Consider the following 24,912-nt stretch of genomic DNA (forward strand, 5'->3'; position numbering starts at 1 on the left):
GTCTATGATGTCTTGAGACAGCATACTACACAGAATAGGAGGAGATAGGCAGGTTTCATTCTATGTGCATGTAGGAAGCCTCAAGTGTGAGGGATGGCATTCCAGTACCACCTGTATCCATTCTGAACTATTTCCAGGGTCCAGGAATCTGTTACGATTTAACTCCAAAAAGGGAAAGAAAGAGCGAGTGAGAGAGAGAGAGAGAGACTGTCTGCATGGATGGCCAGGGTAGAGAGGACAGGAGTTTTGGCTGAGTAAACAGTTATGTTTGTTGTATGGGATGGAGTCTGGGGTCTGCTCCCTGTGTGTGTTCTCTTGCCACTTTTTTCTATATTGGTGCTTGGCAGTTTTTTTTTTTTTTTAAGAAGAAAAAGGGGGAGGGCTGGACTGGAATGATAATCCCTGTTGCATTTTGGTATAGAACACTAAAAAATTTGCTTAACCCCTTGCGTAAGTTTTCCTCTTTCATCAAGGCATTGTCATTTTAAAATGAAGAGGAGGATTATAATAAAACTTCTTTATCTAAGGGAGCACTGAAAATCTGCACCTTTACATCTTAACGTAGACTTTGCTTTCTCAGCTATGTATACATGTGCATAACAGAACCCACAACAGCTTTTCAGGAAACTGCATAATTTGCACATTTACGGCTACTTGTTTATTTACATTTTGTTGACTGGGTTAGGCCCATTAGGCCAATGGCTTCTTTTCAGGGGAGACCCAAGGTGGTATTCATACTGACAAGAGGAAATTTGGCCAGGGAACAGGGAACATCTCCTACTCTTTTTGTTTCAAAAAGTGCCATGGGATCTTTTGCATCCACCTGAGATACCACCAAATGACACAGATAGGGCCTCTATTTAATATCTCATCCAAATGATGACAAACAGGATGCACTGCAGAATCAGTATTTAAAATGATTCCAATACACACACTGCAATATTGGAAATCAATCCAAATGTCTAGTGCAAGAAAACAAACCAAAGCATTCTGATCCTTCCAGCACCAAAGGCAAGTGGGCTACCTGGTGAGTTACTCAGACTGCTATATGTTTGATTACTCGGATACTGAAGAAGTCATGTTAAGAATGAAGATTTTGCTTCAAAAGATGGTAAATCAGCAACAGTATCAGTCATATCTGTCAAGGTTGCAAGCAGAAATTTTATCACAACAGCTTCACCATTTATTGTCTCAATGGCAAAGTTAGAGGATGTATAGACATTTTCCCAAACTTATCAGACGCTTTCCCATCCTTGTCAAATGGAACAGGATTAGCAGTTGTTAACAGTTTAGAGTTGAAATTTTTTGCTAAAGAAACCACTGCATGATCTGTAAGAAAGCTACAAAAGAGTAATTTAGGAGTTTGAAGTATTTTGTCAAGTCTATCAGGCTTTTTGGATTCAGTTAGTTGACTATCTGGTGAACAACATGCAGAATTCAAAGTGTCCTTCAGGGCTTCAATAACAGGAGGAACTGCAAGAAGTTTTGGAATAGCCACGTGAAAGAATTAATAGTACCGCTTTTGTGCTTCTGATATTTATCTTTCTTCCCACTAGAAGAGATCCCTCATTCTGATAACTGTGCCAGAGAATGACACCTCATTTTCAGGAGAATCCGAGTAAATATTTTCAGTTTCCGAAATCAGAGAAGCTGGAGAGGAGATCTGAGAAGCACTGATCAGGTTCTTCTACCTTTGTCAAGCAGTCACTATCTGAGAGCAAGGAGTCACTATCTGAGGGAAAGGTAAACCATTTTATTTTTAAAATTAGAAACAGGAGATAAAGACTGTAATTTCTAGAAGAATTTAAAAAGTCCTTTAGTAAAAACAAACCACTATTCTATAGCTTCTTTTGTAGAAGAGGTAGAAGATAGAGAAATATGGTTATTTGTTTGTCTCTTTTTTTGGTGCCCCTAAAGGGTCAAGTATCAGACATTTATATTTACATTAGAGAGACCAGTAACTCTTTACTAGTCAACAATTGAGGAATTCTGTCAGGCCCTTTTGACAGAATAAGACATGGTTCTCCCTTCTTGCTTACTATTTTAAGTCCAGTCTTCAAAGAAGAGCTAGAGTCTTAGTCCTTAGCAGCATCCCTCAGAGCAGCACCAAAAGGGTCAGGAACATCCAACAGATGGTCCAATGACTCCAAGAGGGCAAATGCAGTCACCCATCAAACACCAGTGGATAAAGGCTGATGGTGGAACAGCTTCAGAAGTCTATTTTGTGGATTTTCTTTTCTTCACAGTCAGAAAGGGGATGTCTTAGGGAGTCAAACCAGTATCCACAGATGAAGTAAGAGCTTTAAGCTGTTAATTTTCAAGGAAAACATTAAGGCTGCTAAGCCAACTTCTTATCTTAAGAGACAAATAAAAAATCTTTCAGAAACAGAAGTCATGAGTCTCTCCTAGACAAAAAAAATAGGTTGCGCCAGAATCGTTACACGATATTTGTCATTCACAAAGACAATTCCCTGTTCTAGACCTAGAAATTCTCACAATTTACTTATTCAAAAACAAAATAAAGCTCCCTAAGGAATACTAATATGCCCAAAAGTTCAACAAGCCGACCTCAAACTCAAATGCAGGGAAGATAAGAGTCTTGACTGAAACCTACAACAAAAAAGTTCTTAATTTTGTCACCTGCAAGGCTGTTTTTATACCAGCAAGCACTAATGCTTCATGACACAAAGTGAGTATGGAAGGCATCCAAAAGCTTTTGTATATCAACCAGATGTCCAGTCCTTGGCAGGATATATCCCATATAGCTATATGCTACTCCAACATTGTTCTAAAGATGAACATCTGCACTTACATGCTTACAAGTGATATGGTTTCATGGTCCACAATCATTTACTTCAACAACAGGAGTAGCAACAACAAGCAGTAAATTGCTAAGCCCTTTTGAGACTCTCCTGCTCAAAGTTCTTCTCATTATTCCTATAATGTCCCATACCTCCCCCATTTGTCTCTTGTTTGAAATTGCCTTAGTACACCCACTTAGCTAAAAGCATGCAAAACAGGCCTCAGGGTGCTCACTCAGAACTCTCTGATGGAAACCATTAAGAACTGGACAGGGGAGTTTTTTAAACACCTTTATCAAATTATCAACTGTGACAGGCACATTTACATAAAAGCAATCAAAGTGTATAAACAAGTTCAAGTTTACAAACATATTTCACACATATTGCTATACATCATATAACCTAAGCAACATTACATTTATTGATGAAAAACCACAAACTAGAAACCAGCAACTCCTCAGAAGGAATTTATTTGAAGAAACAGTGATGAAATAAAACTCTCTAGTGCCTCGGCCAACAGCCTTTAACAGAGTTTGTTAAAGGCTGTTGGCCGTGGCGCTAGAGAGTTTTATTTCATCACTGTTTCTTCAAATAAATTCCTTCTGAGGAGTTGCTGGTTTCTAGTTTGTGGTTTTTCATCTTACTTTGTTTGCGGTGGTTTTCCAACATTACATTTATTATTCAATTCCTGCCCTTCTTTTTTTTAAAGAAACAAGTTTATTAAATCATCACTTATGACATAGGCAATCATGCATTTATATACATGAAAACAATCCACACCAACACAATCCCACTTGCAAGCATTTTACATCATAAACTATACTGATACACTCCTAGCTGCAAACAATATACATCACTTATAATCTACCCAATCATTTTCAGTCAAACTCATTTAAGTCCTGCCTTCTTTTAGATCTCATTCATCCCATGTATGTATTTGTTCCCACACTTCCCAGTTTTTCCTATGTAGTTTGCTCCTACACTTTCCAAAAGATCTCAATTCCAGTTGTTTTATCTCTGACACTATATTCACTACTTCTGTTACAGTTAGGTTTAGATTTTTATTAACATTTTCTATTAATTGCTTTTTTGGCAGCCACCACAAGTAGACACAGCAAAGGCCTTACTATGTCTAGGCAATTCTGATTCCCTGTCATAGCTCAGAAAAATAATCTCCCTTGTCACATCAATTTGCCCACACAACATATCTGACAGTGCACCCCACAGGGAATCCTTAAATACGGTAACTCATCACACTCCTAGAAAATGTGCTCCCAATTACATCTTTCTTCCCTGTCCAACATTTGCTGTCTGCCTGAGGAAAAATTCTCTGGAGTTTACTTGAGGTATAAAAATATCTATATAAACATTTCCAAGCAAAAATCCTAACTCTTCTAGATTTTGTTGCCTATTTCTGAGACATACATATATCCTCCCATTGTTTCTTTGTGAATTGCTTATTCAAACTCTCTTCCCAATTTTTTCTAACCTCCTCCAACTGATCCTTATAGTAATTATGCCATATTTTATATGCTCTACTAATTATTCCTTTTTTAAGGTCAGCGTCTGTTCTATATTCTACTAAAAACTCTACTAGTGCTGTTCTTTCATTCCAGACCCCCCTATTTCTTTCTATTTGCCTATACTCTGATATCAATCCTTGATAGGGAAGGCAATCTTTAACCTGCAGTCCAAATAAATTTTTATCATCTACCAGTTCTACCATCTTTACCTCTTTAGTTATTTGCTCCCAATACCTTGGTTCCTTTGTCAGTTTTCTCCAATAAATTCCAGCCACCTCTTGCCTATCAACTATATCCTTAATTGCAGTCATCCCTATTGGCAGAATCATGTTGGCTTAGTTCTTAGATACTTTCTGATACTTTATACATATAATATTCTGTATAATTATTGTTATTCTCCTTAAAGGCATGCATTCAAAATCCCAGTCTCTCCTCGTTTCTTTCAGCTTCCCCCGTTTCATCATCTCTTTCCACTTTGAATTATAGTTTTCTGCTTGTGCTATGTATAGGAGCCTTAACAGTATAGCTCTAAAATACCCATTCAAATTGGGTAATCCCAATCTGCCTTCTTCTACTGGAAGAATCAGCTTATCCCATTAGACACTTGCTGTCTTCCCCTTCCACTCTTTATTAATCTGGTTAATAAAAATATGCCTGACCTTTGTATAAGAGTAATGGGACTAAAAAAATTTTAACGGCTTGTTATCTTACTATCAATATCCACATAACAAAGCTTCCATTTTCTTAGTTTTCGTACTACCCTTTGTTTAGTCTCTTCTCACGTATCCTTAGCTGCCACACCAGAATAATTTTTAATCCACACTCCATTTTATCAAGTCCACATAAATATGGATATTGCTGAACCAATTAATATGTGGGTACATAACTTTCCGCTACTGCCTTTGTTTTAGCTTCATTAATTTTGTATCCTGAAAAGATTTGAAACTATCTCAAAATGTTCCACAAAACTAACGTCTCTTTTCTGGTTTTGTCTGGTATAAAACAATATCTGCAAATAGAGCCAGCTTTTCTTGACTAACATACCAATTATATCCTTGCATTTCCGAGTCCCTTATTTTTTCTACTAATGGTTCTAAATATGATGTAAACAAAGGGGAAAGAGGACAACGCTGCCTGGTTCCTCTGCTCAAGCAGAAATTATCAGAGAGGACCCCAACGACTTTAATTTTCACCTCCGATTTCTCATATATCCTCCTAATCAAGCTTATAATTTTTTCAGGAAATGCAAATGCTTCCTTTGCCCTGGTCATAAAGTCCCAGCTTACTTTGTCAAATGCTTTCTCTGCATTAAGACACACCAACAACAATGGTATTTTCTTACATTCTGCTTCCCTCTGGATCCTCAGTGTTCTGTTGTCAAATGTTTGCCTCCCCTCCACAAAACCACACTGATCCATACCTATCAATTCTGGCATTACTTTTGCCATTATTTTAGCCATTATAGACATGGAGCACTTTATAATCATGGTTTAGTATTGAAATGGGCCCGTATGAAGCTGGATCTGATGAATCTTTACCCTCTTTGGTATTACAACTACCACTGTTTTCTTCCAGGATATTGGTACTTCTGTTCCTCTAAAATACTGTCAAACAAAACTTTCCAGATCTTTCAGTTTTTTTCCGTCTTATCTTCCACACTTTCACAGGAATACTACCTATCACTGGAGACTTTCCAGTACATTGGTTACACATCACAATTTTTATCTTACCACCTCCTATCCTAACCGTTAGTAACTGAGCCTCATCTACCTCTAACCTTGGCATATTTTATTCTTCCATAAACATTTCTATTTGCATCTTTTCTTGATTTCCATATTTATCTGCTTTATACAGACTTCACAGAATTTAAGAAACATTTCCAATACCTCTACAGGATCTCGTTACCTTCCTTGTTATAGGCTCCCTAAGCGTGGTGACAACTCTTTCGACTGTTTTTGTGCTCTAGTGCTGTTACCAAAAAAACAGTTGCTTAACAGCAATCTTTCTAAACTTGTATATATTATCAAGATAATCCCTTATTTTCTGCTTAGCATTCTGCAATCGATTCTCTTCTTGATCTATGAGATTCCCCCATTCTGCAATACATTTGTCAGTCCCTCTAAATAATTCTCTTAACCATAGCTCCCTTTCTTTTATTTCCACCCTATTTTTAAACTCCACCTTAATTTTATCCCACTCCCTAGCTACATTTTTAGAACCAATTTCTATCCTCTGGAATCGCTCCTGAATAATCTCCACTATCCAGTCCTTAAATTCCTCTCTTTTCAATACACAGTTGGGAAAATGCCAATGTCTCATTTTATTTCATTACCCAGTGTTTTATTTTAGTTATTATTGGTGCAGGATCTGAAATACTTACTAGGTGCATATCAAGACCTTCAATTAAATGGACATGCTCTCGTGAAATATAAATTCTGTTTGGCCTAATCCAGTTTTTATATCTTGGGGAATAATATGTAAATTCATTCCTCACTCCTATTACTGAATTTGCATCTTTCATGCTAAATATTTTCATAACTTGCTTCAAAAAAATCTGCCCTCCTTTGCTATACTTTCCCTTCAGGGCCCTCCAGACACATCATCACTGCTGCAAATCAAATTCCAATCGCCACCTACAAGCAATATTCCTTGCTGAAAGCTGATTATTTCTCCCAGAAATTTCTTAAGCTGTAATTCTCCTCCCTTGCCAGTAGCCCCTTAGCACTACAAATCTACCATTATCATCTTTTTTATCCTCTTCTATCACTACTGGAGTTCCTTTTGCAATTAATATAAGCACTCCTCTTTTCCTTTGTCCCAGATATTCTACTATACACCAATCCTAAAAAACTTTCTTTACCAATTCACATGTTCAGTTCTTTCCAAGTGTGTCGCCTGTAACATAGATATCTGCATTCTACATTTTTAATATAGTTCACTATTCTTTCTTTTATGTATCTATGACTCCACTGAAATTTAAAGACGTTACATAAAGCACCACTGTATTAAAAAGTTATTATTCCCACCTTTTATGTATAAAACCTTTTTTGTTAAATGTCTAGTCACAGCTTTTGTGTTACATGCATACACTGGCATGTTGAACTTTTATATAGCTGTTTCTTGTCATGTCCATTTGATTCTACGTCATATCTTACAAAAAGCCCTCAAATTAAAAAAACAGACCCCTAATATAGCCCTAAATCTTATTAATTTAATACTAACATACAAAACGATATACAGTAGATATAAAAAGTGTACACACCCTTGTTAAAAAGTGTACACATCCTTGTTAAAATGCCAGGTTTTTGTGATAGAAAAAAATGAGATCACAATAAATCATTTCAAAACTTTTCCCACCTTTATTGTTACCTATAAACTGTGCAATTCAATTGAAAAACAAACAAATCTGTTAGGGGGAAAAATATAAAAAATAAAAAAGTACAATAAGCTAGTTGCATAAGTGTGCACACCCTTAAACTAATACTTTGTTGAAACACCTTTTGATTTAATTACAGCATTCAGTCTTCATGAGTACACACCTGCCATCAATTAAAGAGACTCTGATTAACCCCAAATAAAGTTCACCTGTCCTAGTAGGATTTTCTTGACATTTACTCAGTTGCCTGCTACAGCAAAAGCCATGGTTTGCAGACAGCTTACAAAGCATCAAAGGGATCTCACTGTTGAAAGGCATCAGTCAGGAGAAGGGGACAAAAAAATTTCCACAGCATTGGATATACTATGGAACACAGTGAAGACAGCCATCAAAAAGCTGGGAAAATATGGGACAACTGTGACGTTGCAAAGAACAAGACGTCCCTCCAAAACTGATGAAAAGACAAGACAAAAACTGGTCAAGGAGGCTGCCAACAGACCTACAGCAACACTGAAGGAGCTGCAGGAATTTCTGGCAAGTACTGGTTGTGTAGTACATGTGACAACAATCTCCCGTATTCTCCATATGTCTGGGGTATGGGGTAGGGTTGCAAGATGGAAGCCTTTTCTTACACAGAAAAACACCCAAGCCCAGCTAAAATTTGCAAAACAATACATCAAGTCTCCCAAAAGCATGTGAGAAAATGTGTTATGGTCTGATGAGACCAAGGTTGAACTTTTTGGCCACAATTACAAAAGGCACGTTTGGCACAAAAACAACACTTCACATCACCAAAAGAACACCATCTCCACGGTGAAGCATGGTGGTGGCAGTATCATGCTTTGGGGTTGATTTTCTTAGGTGGAACTGGGGCTTTATTCAAAGTGGAGAGAATTATGAACAGTTCCAAATACCAGTCACTTTTGGCCTAAAATCTTCAGGTGTCTGCTAGAAAGCTGAAGATGAAGAGGAATTTCACCTTTCAACACGACAATGACCCCAAGCATACAATCAAATCAACAAAAGAATAGCTTCACCAGAAGAAAATTAAAGTTTTTGAATTGCCCAGCCACAGTCCAAAACTAAATCCAATAGAAAATCTGTGGAGTGAAATGAAGAGGGCTGTGTACAAGAGTTGCCCTCGCAATCTGACAGATTTGCAGCACTTTTGCAAGGAAGAGTGGGCAAATATTGCCAAGTCAAGATGTGCCATGCTGACAGACTCCTACCCAAGAAGACTGAATGTTGTAATTAAATCAAAAGGTGCTGCAAGAAAGTATTAGTTTACAGGTGTGCACACTTATGCAACAAGCTTATTGTACGTTTTTTTTTAGTTTTTACATTTTTTCCCCTAACAGATTTGTTTGTTTTTCAACTGAATTGTACAGGTTATAGGTCACATTAAAGGTGAGAAAAATTTTGAAATGATTTATTGTGGTCTCATTTTTTTATATCACAAAAACCTGGCATTTTAACAGGGGTGTGTAAACTTTTTATATCCACTGTATTTGCACTCTGCATTTCTTAATATAAGTATTCTTTCATTTTTAAGACTCATTGTCTAGTGAAGATATTTTTTCTCATGTCATTCTGAAATAGAAAAGGAAATGAATACATATTGTGTCTTTGATACAACTGACATTGAAGTACATAGTAATTTTATGCCACTGTTTAGGAATGAAAATATACAACAATTTTATTTTATATTAAATCATGTTGTTGAAAAAAAATATTATCCTTTTTACAAAAAGGAAATTGAGTATAATATAAGCAAACACAAATGGCTGAGTTTAAAGAAATTTTGTGATAATCATGAGCTGGTGTTCAAACCGGACGATAAAAGGGGGGAAACTGGTTGTTATGCATTTTAAACAATATTTGGAAATGTGTAATCACCATCTGAGTGATGATAATATATACAGAAAAATACAGATAGAGACTTATAATAAAACTATGTGTGATTATAATGAACTTTTGTATAAAGGGGTTAGACTCAAATATTTTACCTCTATAGATGTGGAAAGAAAATTTTGTAATAAGAACTGTACAATGGCAACATTTTTTGTTTGCCTAAGGTCCATAAAAATGCAATTAAACCTCCTGGAAAGCCAGTAGTGTCGGCCTGTGATTATTTTACTAAAACCCTATCATATTACTTATATAGTTATTTTGTTAAGGAGGTAAATTACCATCTTATATCAGAGACTCATTTGACTTTTTGGAAAAATTAAAAATGATTAAATGGGAAAAAAATATGTATTTCATTGTGATAGATGTAGTCAGTCTTTATACGAATATTAAACATATATCTGGGATGGAGGCCCTAGAATTCTTCTTGGGTAATAGCCCAAAAACTGAATATATTAAAGAATTACCTTGTTTTATTTGGAAAATAATATTTTTTAATCTAATGGTGTATTATACAAACAAATGCAGGGTACTGCCATGGGGGCAGCGTTTGCCCCTATGTATGAACATTTTTTCATGGGTTATTTTGAAAATTTTTATGTCTAACGGAATGATTTTTATAGGAACCATGTAGTTAAGTACTACAGATTTATAGATTACCTTATTTTTTTCTGTACAGGGGCTTTTGACAAAGTGGAGGAATTTAAAGTTAATCTGGAGAACAAGAAGTTTTGTATTAGGTTTGATGGGTTACAGAAAGGTTCAATAGTAAATTTTTTGGACATTACCTTAGAAGGTGGTAATGAAGGAATGGTTAAGACCAAAATTTATAGGAAATTTGAGCAACAGAAGCACATGTTATATGGCACTAGATGGAATTCACTTTATAATTTCGAAATACTGAATTACCGAATTTCAGTATTTCGAAATCATAAAGTCGAACGTCCATAAGCCCGATAGCACACAATCGCGAAACACACAATCACGAACACATACAAACCATATACTACACAACACATACATCGTCCAACCCACATTACAACAAACAAAACACACACAAACAAGCCTACACTACATGTAAGCAGGGGGAAAGCCCCCCTGCACCCCCCATGTGAGGGACTGCAGCCCACACAATCCCCCTACTTATATATATACCAACTCTGAGATCGCACAGACACAAAAAGGAAACATACACCCACACATTTCACAGTCCATCACAAACATCACTCATACACATACATCCACACATTCAGGCACACTCAAACTCCCACATAAAACCCTTACAAAACACTCACTCACCTTCAACTTCACCTACATCCATACACGATACACTCCCAACATTGCATGCCATGTACCGTATGCCATAACCGTGAATTTGAGATATTAGAATTCGCGATTATGCACTTTCGCGATTTTCAGTTTTTGACTTTATGATTTCGAAATACTGAAATTCGGTATTTCAGTATTTCTAAATTATAAAGTGAACCCCGCTAGTTGCCATCCCTCACATACTATAAGGTCAATTCCATATGGGGAGTTTCTGAGGGTGAAAAGGTTAATGCAGCGACAAGCAGGATGGATACTTTGAAATAGAGAAGGCAGCAAATATGTTCTTCAAGAGAGGATACAAGGAGGAACAAATTATGGAAGGAATAAAAAGGTAATGAGGGGCAATGATGAAAATGTTACTGTTAATAGTGGGATAGTTTATTGTAGAAATAATAAAGAAATGGAAGGCGATATATATTTTACATCAAAATATACCCCTTTTGCTAAAAAATTGGAGGACATAGTGAAATTTTATTGGGACTTTTTAAGATTAGAAGAACACGTGAAAAACCTAAAACTAAAATTTTCATATAGGAAAGGAAGAAGTATTAGGGATATGTTAGTGCATGGGATCTTTAAGATACCCATGAATGTGAATACTCAAAATTTGTTGTTGAAGGGAACTTCTCCTTGTGGAAATTGTACAGTTTGCCAGTTTACTGTGAGAACTTTCTCTAATATTAATGGCAAAAGGTATCAAGAACAGGGTTATTTTACCTATAATAGTGAAGGAATAATATACAGGCTTAAATGTCCTTGTGATAAATATTACATAGGTGAGAGTAAGAGAAATGCCTCTACTAGACTTAAAGAACATGTGAGAGATATAAGAAAAAAAGGTTACTTAACCCAGTACCAGAACATTTTTTAATTATCACGATGGGGACCATGTGGGGTTACAGGCAACAATATTGGAGCAATGTAAGAATAATTATTTGACATCAGAAGGGGTAAGATATAGCTTAAGAAAAAAGAATCCATTTTTATTTTAAAATATAATACATTGTGCCCCAGAGACTTGAACAAAAAGTGCAACAGGAAATGTTTTTTATAATATACCTTTAAATGTTTTATTGTTTAACTAAACAGTTGTGTGTGTGGGAATATTTTTGCTGTATAGAAAGGGTTTTGCTTGCATTGTTAAATGTACTCTGGAAAGGCTGTGGAAGCCGAGACGCTACAGAATCTGACTTGTCTTTCATTGTGTGGAGTTATTGGTGCTTTTATTAAAGAAGAAAAAAATCTTTTGCAGTTGGCGAAGTGTGGCTACATTATATTCTTTCCTTTTTGTCTAGATCTGTGAGACCATTAACATTCTAAGATAATACGGGAAGTGTTGCCATTATGGGAAGACATCATTAAGTCCAAGACGCTTTGTCCCATCTCAGATGAACCAATATATCATCCTGAAAAAGATGTTGGCTATAACATTAGCTATCAACAACTGCTTTGGCAGAGGGGTGCACCAGTTGGCAATGTACAGCAAGGCAGCAAAGTGTGGTAAACAAATAAATAATCACACAGGTCATGCAACTTTGGAAGCTAGCTCTCTCAAAATGAAGCCATTTATTTACAAGAATAAGGCAAAGCTATGGAACAACAGTTGAGTTCCAAGGCATATCTGGATCCCTACTGGATGCCCAATCTGGAGGCCTTCAGACTTCTGGCATTCATCTCAGGGTTATTAGAGGCAGGCTTCTTTACATACCACCCAGATGCACAGTTTATTAGGCTTTTAGCTATGACAGCAAAATTCTATTTTCTGAGAACAGAAAGAGGGAGATCCTCTAGGCATTCCCATGAATTTCTCTAGCTGAAATCTCTCCCTACCCCCAACATGCAAGAAGAAAAAAAGCAGATTTAATTATGATGTTTTCTCACTGGGCCAAATAGTCCTGCATAACAATTACTTCACATCCCTCACATGGAAAGCTAGACAGGTACTAATTTCTCTACAGTCCAGAGTGAAACTAAATCTAATTCTGTTTTTCCTCTCAGACAGAAATGGAAGATGTTTGCTTTTTAATGAAGTGAAACAAAACAGCTTTATTCTATTACATGTGCATATTTCCATTTTATTTTCAATTGCTTGTCTCATCTGCTTGCACTATGGCTTTCTTATTCCTTCATTAGAGTTCAATGTTGGTCCTATCAGCTATCATTACATAGGAAGAGACTTTAGATTTGTGACTCACAGTTAAGTAACTTCTTTTAAAGGAATTCCTCATCTCAAAATATATTTTTTCCTTCCTGGGACCTACATTTATTTACTTTTTGTTAACTGGGTTAATTCCATTAGATTAGTAGTCTATTTTTAGGAGAGACCTGCTGTGGTACTTGCACTACTGGGGTAAATTTAGCCAGGGCATCAGGGAACATCCAACAGAGCTACCACCAACTCAGGCAGATGGGGTCTCGGTTCAATCACTCATCCACGGGATGACATACTCAGGAATGCAGCACCCCCCTTATACTGCACTGCAGTGTCAGCAATCCATCTCCCTTGTGTGGGAACAGAACCCACAGCCTCCTGCAAAAAAGGCAAGTGTGCTACCATTTTAGAAAAAAAAACAAAGCTATAAAATTTACAAAAATGCACTTACTGACACATGAAGCACCTTTAAAGTACCTTAACAGCACTTAATTTTAGGAGCTATCCAGTGAATCCGAACTTAATCCCCAAGAATGATCCACAAAGAATTCTTGTACTTAACTGGAAGACAAGTAATCTATGACCCTGAGAGCAAGAATCACAAACCTATTTAAACCAGTGATGTAGTCTGTGAGGATACCTGTCCACAAACAGCTCTCCCCAGAATCTAACATTATTCTGATCAACCAAGCCTTGTCTATTGTAGACCAACACAGAGGATTTTCCACTTGGTCATATTAAATCATTACATCTGAGTGACACCTCCAGATGCATCTGCAGTTAACTACTAGGCATCAAATATTGTTTGTTCATATTTGCATCAATAATTCCAAAGCCGTGCTCTGTACAAGGTTTTAAAAGATTCTATCTTAAAGCTTACACAATGGCATACTCAACTGCATTAATATTTGACATTGGTCTAGTGCAGGTAAAGCGATATCTGTTTTTATGATATTAATTTATACAGATATAATTTTCACATTTTTCTAAATATCTCAACAACCAAATGACACAGACAGAACTCCTCAGCCTCACGGGAATGCTCTCAGCTGGATAAATAAAATTTTGCTGATAGCATGTATGTAACTTGAGTGGTTGCTGAGATATTATAAGTTGTTTACAAAATATTACAAATACAATACTTATACTGTGACTTATAATAAAGGTTTAAGATCTAGAACATAAAGATTACTACTACTATAAAAATAGTCTGTGCTGAAGAGTTTGTCATTTATATTTCTTTCATAACCACTATGGTTCTAGAGATATGAACATTTGTTTTAAATGTGTGGACATCATTTGATTCTGTCAAAAGGCTTAGGCTTCGTCCATTGGAAATTACTATGCAAACTTCCTGAGCTCCATTGGAGTGAATGGCATGACCATGGCTGCTTGTGAAAGAAAAACAGATGTCAGAGTTTAATGCTGTAAAAGCCTAAAAGAAAGACAGACATGAGCCTATCTTTTCCAAAAGTAGAAGATCCCTTTTTTGCAGTATTCCTGAAGCAACGAATGCCTCTTCATGAATCTGAACGTAACAGGCTATCATATAAACTGCTTAGAAAAGGGTAGTATGACTTTGTGCATTTAAAGGACAGCATTACAGTTACTTGTGCAGGTTAAGCATTATCCCCTAGAAATCTACTGCAACAAATTTGCAAGTTATACAGCATTAAGAGTAAATAAAAGACTTACTTCCAGGTGACCTCTAGGTTCAGTTTTATGGTACCAAGGTCATTGATGTCCACTGCTACCATTTGAGGAAGTGCTGCAAACAGGTCTTTCGTCTCGCAGGAGACACTTCCAACAATGACATGATTTGCCAAACTTTTGAGTTCAGTTACCTGTCGAATCATATAAAAAGAGATAATTAAAGCAATTCCACTTATTTCAAATCTGGCGTGTTAAGCAGAAGCCCAATAACAAAAGTACAGTTGAGTACACTTACCATAAATGTAGATGTTCGTGTGTATACACTGTTGCAGTCATCACATTTGGGGTTATCTGCTTGCAGTAGCCCTCAAGTCGGCCTGATTAACAAAGTCTTGGGTCATGCGTTGGTTGCTGTCCCTTCTTCCGTGACGTCAGGTTGTCAAGGGTATAAAACATGCAGCCAACGCCACTGCATCAGTTTTTCTTGCCCCAGATGTCAGGTGCACCCCTAATAGGAAGCAATTAAATCTATAAATATGCAAGGTTATACCTCTAACAAAAAAGCAAATACACCAAAAAGCTTTTGAGTATAGTAAAGGAGAGTAGAGATATAGCCAAAAGAAGTAAGGGGGCTGGAGGGAGGGTAACTAGGACTGCAACAGTGAATACACTTGAACATCTACATTTATGGTAAGTGTACACAACTGTACTATGTTCTTCGTGTTTCACTGTTGCAGGCATCACATTTGGGTAGATTCTCAAAGCTAACGATGGGAGGAGGAATTTAGATAGCATTAGGACTAGTTATAAGTCCCTGCAAGACTGCAGTGGCAAAGCCAGCTCTGGCCTTAGAGAAAAATGGCAGATGGTAATGCTTGGTGAAAGTATGTACAGAACTCCAGGTAGCAGCTTCTAGGATGTCCCCGGTAGGGATGCCTCTGAGAAGGGCTGTAGAGATAGATGCAGCCCTGGTTTTGTGGGGTCTGATCCCCTGTGGAATAGGTTTTCCATGGTGCTTGTAGCAGAATTTAATGCAGTGGCCTATCCATTTGGAAATGGTTTGCTTTGAAATAGACTTCCCATCTGCCCCTGTAGCAAATGCCACCAGCAGTTGGTCAGATTTCCTTTGATGTTTAGTCCTGTCCAAGTAGAATATAAGTTGTCTGTGCACATCTAAGGAGTGCAGTATCCATTCCACTTTGTTCTGTGGCTTAGGAAAGAAGGTTGGCAAATGAATGGACTGATTAAGGGCCACACTGGGTACCACCTTGGGCATGAAGGAGGGGTTGGTCCTGAGGGACACCCTGTCGGCATGAAAGATGATGAAAGGCTCCACTGCCATGAGGGCCTGTAATTCAGATACCCTTCTTCCTGAAGTGATTACTAAAAAGGAATACTGTTTTCCAAGAAAGGAATTTTAAGTCTGCAGTAGCAGCTGGCTCAAAAGGAGGAAGAGTGAGTTTCTCCAATACAAAGTTAAGGTTCCAGGCTGGAGTTGGAGGTCTCCTGGGTGGTCGCAGATTTTTGGCCCCTCCGAGGAATTGCTTGAGCAGTGCATGAGAGAAGAGGGGAGGTTCTGTGTTATAATGAGCTGAAATGGCTGAGGCGTGGATCTTGATGGAGGAGAAAGACAGGCCCTTGTGAAGCATCTCAGTTAAGTATTGTAAAATCTGAAATAAATTGGTCACTGCTATGCTCATCCCTTGAGATTGGTTCCAGGCACAGAATCTTTTCCATTTTTCAACATAAGATTTTCTGGTACTAGGCCTCCTTGCCTCTAAAATGATGTTCATCACTGGTTCACTGAGGGATGGTAAAGGAGAGATTATGTAATTAGCCAGGCTGCTAGGTTCAGTGTTTGAAGCTGAGGGTGCAGAATCTGGTTCTCCTGCTGAGACAATAGGGTAGGAGTCTGAGGCAGGTGCCATGGGGCCAACATTGACACACTGCGCAAGAGGGGGGTACCAGTGTTGACGTGGCCAGTTTGGTGCAATCAAAATCGTCCTTGGTTTGTCTTGTTTGATTTTTAATAGTATTTTGGAGAGCAGAGGCAGAAGAGGAAAGGCATAAACTGATATGTTTTTCCAGCTGAAGGACAGAGCATCCACTTTGCAAGCTTGTTTGTGGGGAGTCCTTGTGCAAAATTTGTCTGATTGAAAGTTCTGGGGGAGGGGGGGCAAACAGGTCTATATCTGGGCTCCTCCATTTGCTTGTCAACATGTTGAAAATCCTTGGTTCCAGTTTCCATTCATGTGGGTCCATGAGGTTTCTGCTTAGTTTGTCTGCCAGTGTATTTAGTTTTCCTGGCAGGACTTGAGCTTGTAGATGCACTTGGTAGCTCAGGGCTGTGTTCCACAATGCCGTGGCTAGTCTGCAGAGGGGGTAAGAATGTGTACCCCCCTGCTTGTTTATGTACCACATAACAGTGGTGTTGTCCGACTTTACCATTAATTGTCCTGGAAGAATGTGGTCCTTGAAGGCTGTCAGAGCATTCTGTACAGCTAACATTTCTTTTTGATTGATATGCAGGTGCATTTGATTTGGGTTCCATTTGCCCTGAATGCACTTCCCTGCCAAGTGAGCCCCCCCATGCATAGTCTGATGCATCTGTTGTTAGGGTTTGGGTGGCAGGGGGTAGTGTGAATGGTAGTCTCTTGCTTTGCTGGCAGGCCTCTACCCACCAAAAAAACTCTAGGCAAAGGCAAGGTATGATAGGAATCATGGCTTCTAGATCCTGAGAATGTTGACACCATAGGTTTTTTAGATACCACTGTAGTTTCCTCATATGCAGTCTTGCATATGGAATTAGAAGAATGCAGGAGGCCATGAACCCCAAGGCTTGTAGTATTTGCCTTGCAGATAGCAGGGTTTATGTGGCCACTTGCTTGAAGTAGGTTGTCAAATGAATTTGTTTCTCTGGCATGAGGAAAGCCATCTGGGAAGTTGTATTCAATCTTGCTCCCAGGAATATAATTTGTAGACAGGGTATCAGGTGTGATTTATTTTCGTTTATGGTGTACCCCAGACAAGTTAGCAGCCTTTGTACAAAGGCCAGGTGATTCAAAAGTATGTCCTGGCTTTCTGCCTGAATTAGACACTCGTCCAGGTATGGGTATACTTGAATATTTCTTTGCCTGCAAAATACAATGACTGGAGCTAGGTACTTTGTAAATACCCTGGGCACAGTAGATAAGCCAAAGGGCAGTGCAGAGAACTGATAGTGCGTGTAGCCTGCTTTGAAGTGTAGGCATCTTCTGCAAGATTCCCTGATTGGGATGTGCAGGTATGCTTCCTTTAAATCTAGTGTTGCCAACCAGGCGTCTTTGCCTAGCATAGGGAACAACTGGTGAAGAGTCAGCATCTTGAATTTTGGAATCACCAAAAAGGTGTTTAGAGTAGACAGATCCAGGATAGGACGCCATGAACTGTCTTTTCCTGGGTACCCTTTTCCTCTTTTGGTACCAACTGAATAGCCCCCATGCTTAAGAGAGAAAATACTTGCTTTTGGACCTTTTCCCACTGATTTGTGGGTAGATCTGGTCATCTGCTTGGTGTTGGTAACATGTGGAAGTGAAATCTGTATCCCTAGGACACTATATTTAAAACCCATTTGTCCTGGGTAATGAGTTCCCAGTTCTTTGCATGAAGAGCAATCTTTCCCCCCAAAGAGGCAGTCAGTTGATAAGTGCTTGGAAATTTTAAAAAGAAGTCACTGAGACAGTTTACCACAGGGGGGAGTTTTATTACTCCCTGACATAGAAGTGGAGGCCCTCCCACTGCTTAGTCCTGTGCGTACCCTGAGACTGGAGCCTGGGAGCTCTGCTGGATCTGGGTTTGGACCGAGAAGGTCTGGAAGGGGCAGGAAAGGACCAATTCTTGGAAAGCCAATGCCTGCTAAACGTTGGGGGTTGTACTTGTAAAAAATTTTTAACAATTTGCATAGATTTAGCTTTTTCCTCCATCTTTTTAAGAACTTCTTCAGCCCTGTTGCCAAATAGGCAGTCCTGATTTAAGGGAGCATCCAGTAATTTTGCTTTAACATGATTTGGCAAGGATTGCTCCTTAAGCCAAGCATGCCTTCTAAGTACAGACCCAGTTACAGCAGCCCTGCAAGATGCCTCTAGTGAATCAAAACCACATTGCAAAGTATGTCTTCCAACTTGTTCAGCTGAATGCAGTTGTGTCTTTCAGAATTTCCTGGTTAGGGGTCGCCACAGCAGAACTCCAGTCCACTAATGATTGTCAGTAGATTTTTTACGTGCCGAGTTGCCGGCCCTGAAGCACAACCTCCAACGAAGGTACACCCATTCACGCATGTCTCCACACAGAAGACACTCTAGCCGAGAATCGAACAGGACAACGTCTTACTGTGAGGTGACAACGCTACCGCAGCACCACCACCACAGTGTTCAGCTGAATGCAGTAAATCCTGTAAATCCTTATTTTCAGCACAATCAGGAATCAACATCATTTTCTGTTTAAGCAACCCAATAATATGCTGCTGATACTTTAAGATATGAAACTGGCAGTTTAAGGCCCTAATAGCTAAAGTTGCAGAAGTGTATACCTTCTTACCCCATCTATCCAGCACCCTGGAGTATCTATCACAGGGGGTAGGATTTTTGGCAGTAGTAGCTTAAATGCCCTTGGGTCCCCATGAAATGGTCTCAGGATCTGCAGTAGGATTTTTAAAAAGGAACTCATGAGAGTCAGGGACCCTATAATATCCATCAGATTTTCTGGGAGCAGGAGGTAAAGAGTCAGGGGCCAAGCTAGATTCCGAAAAGGCATCATCAACAATGTCTAGTACAGGAGGTATGGCTAAACGCCTGTGCTGGGGCAGTAGTAAGAAATCCCTAAGGCTCTTTTTAGAATCAGGGAAATCCTGACTTTCCCAACGAAAATGCTCCCTGACAGTATGCAAGGTTTCACCAAAAGAGAACTTCTCTGGGAGAGAAGCAGAGGGAATAGAAACCTCTGCATCAGAATTCTCATAGATAGATAAGGTTAAATCCTGGTCATCAGAGGAAACAGAAAATTCAGAATCCTGGTCAGAAGTATCATAAGCAAACTCAGTCCTAGGTATCTTAGAGGGGGAAGGCTGGCTTCCCCTGACCAAAGTAATAAGGTCTTCAGGTATTCTTATCATTTGTTTTTTAGGCACAGAGGCCTGACCATGTGGTCTGGGCATCAGTTTTCTAGGCATGGTTCGAGTTTTAGGTCTTGAAGAAGAAGATGGCATCAGTTTAATATGCAAATCAGTAGGCCTGAATACATCCTCAGAAGCCGGTGCCTGCACAGTGGCTTCAGACCCATCCAAGGTAGAGACATCCGCAGGTTCCACAGTTGAAGCATCTTGCGACATACCGGACTCTGAATGGGTCTCAGTAGAGGCCTGCAAATCTGAAGTAGCGGGCATCAGGGGCTGCAAAAGCACCTCACTGAGTACCGGTGAACTGGCGACTGGCTTAGGAGAAGTGTCGGCAGCTTTGGACCTAGGCAGCCTCTGTCTTTACCTTTGCGTTTTTTCGGAATGTCGGTAGTCGGATGGCTTACCGAAGACATATCAGGATAATTGAGCCAAGCACCAAAATATTTAGAAGTAAAAATATACCAACGACAGATAGTTTGTGGTTTAAATAAGGCACAAAACCGACAGCGAGGTATGTCGTGGTCAGGGCCTAGGCAAGGAATACAGTACGAATGACAATCTTTATGAGGTATTTGCTTTCCACAAGTAATGCAATTATTTACTTTTACTGACATTGGTTTAGAGCAAGAAAAGGTTTCCCCATTGGGGTACTTAGCTTTTAGTTGAAGGCTTCGGTTCTGAAACTCGAAAATGAAAATTTGAGTCGGCCGACCGGCACTTGCAAACTCTTTCTGCTTCGGGCACCGCATGGCAAGAAAGACTGATGTAATGGCATCGGCTGCATATTTTATACCCCTGACATCACAGAAGAAGGGACAGCAACCGACGCAGGACACAAGGCTTTGTTAATCAGGCCGACTGAGGGCTACTGCAAGCAGATAACCCCAAATGTGATGACTGCAACAGTGAAACATGAAGAACATCCTTCAAAAACACCTTTGACAGGTACAGTGTCTCTTTCCTGAGATAATGGAAACTTCTCCCAGTCAAGTCAGTACTTACCACTAGTGTGTGCGTGTCAGAGTACTTATAATCTGTGGATTATACCAGTGTTCCCTGACCTCCAGAACCCCAACACCCTAGGAGTGAAGCTTTTCTAGCTTTTTTCAGCCTATGCTATTTGATGTAGCCAAAGAGGCAGAGGGTATTAGTACATCACAGGCAGCACAGAACAGAAAAATAAGTTTCTGAAACCATGCCCTACTGCTAACAACCACAGCAGAAGCATTAAATGGTTCATTAAGTGTATATTTTGGGCCTGGATTCCCTATCATGTAAGCAGCAGCAAATCTTCACATTCCTGAGTGAAGAAAGTTTCCTGAAACACATTTACTTTTTCTTGACTGTTGATCTTTATAACCACTAGTAATCAATCTCACATGCTTCATTTCATTTTACGACTAGAATTGTATCTCAGAGAATGTAATGTAATTTGCACTGAAAAATTAAAGTTAAACGTTCTGGTCATTTTGCTGGTTTATCAATCTATGAAAGAAAAAATGAGTATGAACGCCTTTTAAAAAAACAATTGTGTTACTAAATTCTAGCAGATATAAAAAATAGATTGTTTAATGAAACTGTGACTGTCAATGTGCAGCTAGCAAACCACATAGCTGGAGTTCCAGAGAAAGAGGAAGGTTTAGCTTGTGTTGTCTACATTCAGGATAAACAGGTGGAATGGACTGAGCTTCATGCCATGTATTATTTGAATGGAAAGGGCTCCCAAGACTTTACATGCCAACTCAACAAAGAGAATCACAACTACCATGGCACATTTTAATGCTGCTTACGACTATCAAGTAAATTAGTGTTATATTTATGGGTGCAGGAGAACATATATAAGTTAAGAGAAAAATGAGTTCTTTTCATCAAGACTTTGCTATAGTAATGAGGAAATGTAGAAAAGGTATGTTTCACTTTTACCCTGCTGTGTTTCAAATTTTCTTTCCAGATGGTAGTAAAGCATTCACAAATCCTTCGTAAGCAACATAACTAAATGAATATTATTATCCTGTTGGGAAATCAACTAGAGTGGAGTGGTAAAAAAGAAGGATGCAGTTCAGCAAGAAAAATCTGAAGTTGTACAGATAACAGATAGGTGTATCATGGAATAAATGAAAATACTTCAGGTAACAGAAATAAAAGAATTTAGGAACTTTTGCAGTACGAACAGCACAGAAGCAAAAAGATGTCAACTGTCTACATAAACTTGCTGGACGAAAGAATTTCAGTGGACTAAATGAAGTTGAGTTCATCTCAATATATTTACTGGCATGCTGCATTAAGAAGTGACAAAAACACTAAGACTGATGATATAACCCATACTTGATTACTTCAGACTGTTTCTGACAGAGTAGCTGATGAGGGGAAAAGACAGGACTGAAGGAGCAGTGCTCAGTCATCTCTCAAAGTGTGTGTGTGTGTGTGTGTGTGTGTGTGTGTGTGTGTGTGTGTGTGTGTGTGCGCGTGTGTGCATGCGCGCACATGCTCGGGCAAAGTACAACTGCTGTGTTGCCAGTATTATCAGTGAGCACAGCAGTCTATACACCCCTACAAGCAAGAGGGTGGGGACCATAAGAAAGCAATGGGCTACGGTGCAGTTAGGGTTTAGCCTTGGGGATTTCCTCTGCACACCCTTTACAAGGGTGGGACTTTTGATATGCACGTCAACAAAGAGGCGGGATGTCTACCTCATAAATCCAAAGCCTGGGCCAACCACTAACAAAGAAGGGCTTAACCCCCACCCATAGTATGGTTGATTCTTGCTGGACAGCCAACCCTTGTTCCTAGTGGCAAAAGGAAAATTAATGAGTTCACAAAGTGTCTGGAAAGAATAACTGCTGGTCAGTGTGGGGTTACCAGAAAAAGTGGGGTGAAGCTGCTTTGGAGACAGGAGGGAGCTCAGTCATGCTCAAGAAATAAAGTTAATTTACATCACTTGGATATGGCATGGACAGGATGGGTGGGAAAGTCTAGTTTCTTTGCTCTGTGTTCTGCAGTTAGGGTTTATATTTAATTTGCTTGTATAACTTGTTTCTTTAATCAAACTATTTAGCAGACAGACTGAAAAGTAAACTAAAGTACCATGACTGAGAAAAAGGAGGACTGGAGCGACTATCAAATTTTTTTATGAGGGGCAAGACACCTAGAAATTGAAGTCATTGGGTGATAACTGCACAAAATTGAATCTTTTGTGGAGGTTTTAAAATAAAAATACATTTGAATACATGTTTATTTATTTATATAGCCGGGGACTTTTTTTTTTTTGTATGTTGCAAATGGGATAAACTTTTTTATGAAACATTAGTTAATTATTAAAGATGGTCATGCAAACAGGGAGATATGCATGACTTATTTATTTATTTGAATTTGTTAATCAGAGTACAGCACTGATCACAAATGACTAATCTCAGTCTCAGCCCTGGTAGAAACACATACTAACAATATGATAAAAGAGAATCACAACTTAAAAAACATATTTTCTCACTACACATCATTGTATAAAACATACAAGACACGAAGTTTTGTGACCTTCAGTAGTCTGTGTACAGCTTTCAGAAAGTACAGTTGTGTACACTTACCATAAATGTAGATGTTCAAGTGTATTCACTGTTGCAGTCATCACATTTGGGTTATCCCTGCCAGGGTAGCCCTCAGCCGGCCCGAATACCAGAGGCTTAATATTTCTGTGTCGGTTGCTGTCGCTTCAGGACTGACGTCAGGTCATCAGTAGTATAAAGTAAGGCAGCCAACATCATTACATCAGTTTTTCTTGCCCTAACCTGTCAGAAACCTCCAAGTAGTAGCCAGGTTTTGGTGGAAGAACCCCACCAGTAGAAAGTAAATACCAATATGTTCCTTGTAATGAAAGAGAAGGAAAAAAAAGGGGATGGAGGGAGGCAAACCAGGACTGCAACAGTGAAAACACTCGCACATCTACATTTATGGTAAGTGTACACAACTGTACTATGTTCTTCGTGTTTCACTGTTGCAGTCATCACATTTGGGTTGATTCCCAAAGCTGAGGAAATGGGTGGAGGCAGTCAAGGAAACTAGGAGCTGGCTAGGATGCCCTGCAAGATTGCAGAGGCAAACCCTGCCCTGGATTTGGAGAAGAGAGGCAGGTGGTAATGTTTGGTAAAAGTGTGAACAGATGACCAGGTGGCAGCCTTCAGGATGTCCCTGGTGGGGACTCCCCTGAGGAAAGCTGCAGAGGTGGAGGCTGCTCTGGTGGAATGAGTCCTGACCCCCTTGGGGGAGGCTTTCCATGTTGTTTGTAGGAGAAATGGAAGCAGTGTGCTATCCCATTTGTAAATGGTTTGTTTGGAGATGGCTTTTCCTTCTGCCCCTGCACTAAAGCTAACCAGCAATTGATCAGATTTTCTGAAAGATTTGGTCCGGTCTAGACAGAATCTGAGCTGTCTGTGCACATCTAGAGAGTGCAGGATCCTTCTCCCCTTGTTCTAAGGATTAGGAAAAAAGGTTGACAAATGAATAGATTGGCTGAGAGCCACATTGGACACCACCTTGGGCATGAAGGATGGGTTAGTTCTGAGGGATACCCTGTCACCATGGAAGATGATGAAGGGTTCCACAGCCATGAGTGCTTGCAGCTCGGAGACTCTTCTGGCTGAAGTGATGGCCGGAAGGAAAGCAGTCTTCCAGGAGAGAAACTTTAGCTCTGCAGAAGAAGATGGTTTGAATGGAGGCTGGGTGAGCTTTTCCAACACAATGTTAAGGTCCCAAGCTGGGGTTGGTGCTCTTCTGGTGGGCCACAAGCTCTAAGCCCCTCTTAGGAACTGCTTGATCAAAGGGTGTAGAAAAGGGGCTGATCAGTTGGAAAATGAACAGAGATAGCAGAGGCATGAATTTTTATAGAGGAAAAAGATAGGCCACTGTGTAGCAGGTCAGCTAAGTAAGCCAAGATAAGAGGGAGGGAGGGCTGTGCTGTATTGGCTCCCTTAGCCTGAATCCAGGTGCAGAACTTTTTCCATTTGTCAGCATAAGACTTTCTAGTG

The 24,912-nt window shown here is 39.2% G+C and overlaps 1 protein-coding gene across 11 annotated transcripts in view; it reads right to left on the minus strand.

The window, feature by feature from the left end:
* RIPOR1 (RHO family interacting cell polarization regulator 1) overlaps positions 1-24,912 on the minus strand; it is a 2,621,322-nt gene that overhangs the window by 797,247 nt on the left and 1,799,163 nt on the right. For all 11 annotated transcript variants that reach the window (XM_044058659.1, XM_044058658.1, XM_044058663.1 and 8 more), the window contains one exon: positions 14,785-14,933. In XM_044058659.1, the coding sequence (XP_043914594.1) occupies positions 14,785-14,933 (149 nt within the window). The remainder of the gene's footprint in view (positions 1-14,784; positions 14,934-24,912) is intronic.

The sequence above is a fragment of the Protopterus annectens genome, chromosome 16.part0 (assembly GCF_019279795.1).
Source record: "Protopterus annectens isolate FY-2018-M chromosome 16.part0, PAN1.0, whole genome shotgun sequence".
NCBI lineage: Eukaryota > Metazoa > Chordata > Ceratodontiformes > Protopteridae > Protopterus > Protopterus annectens.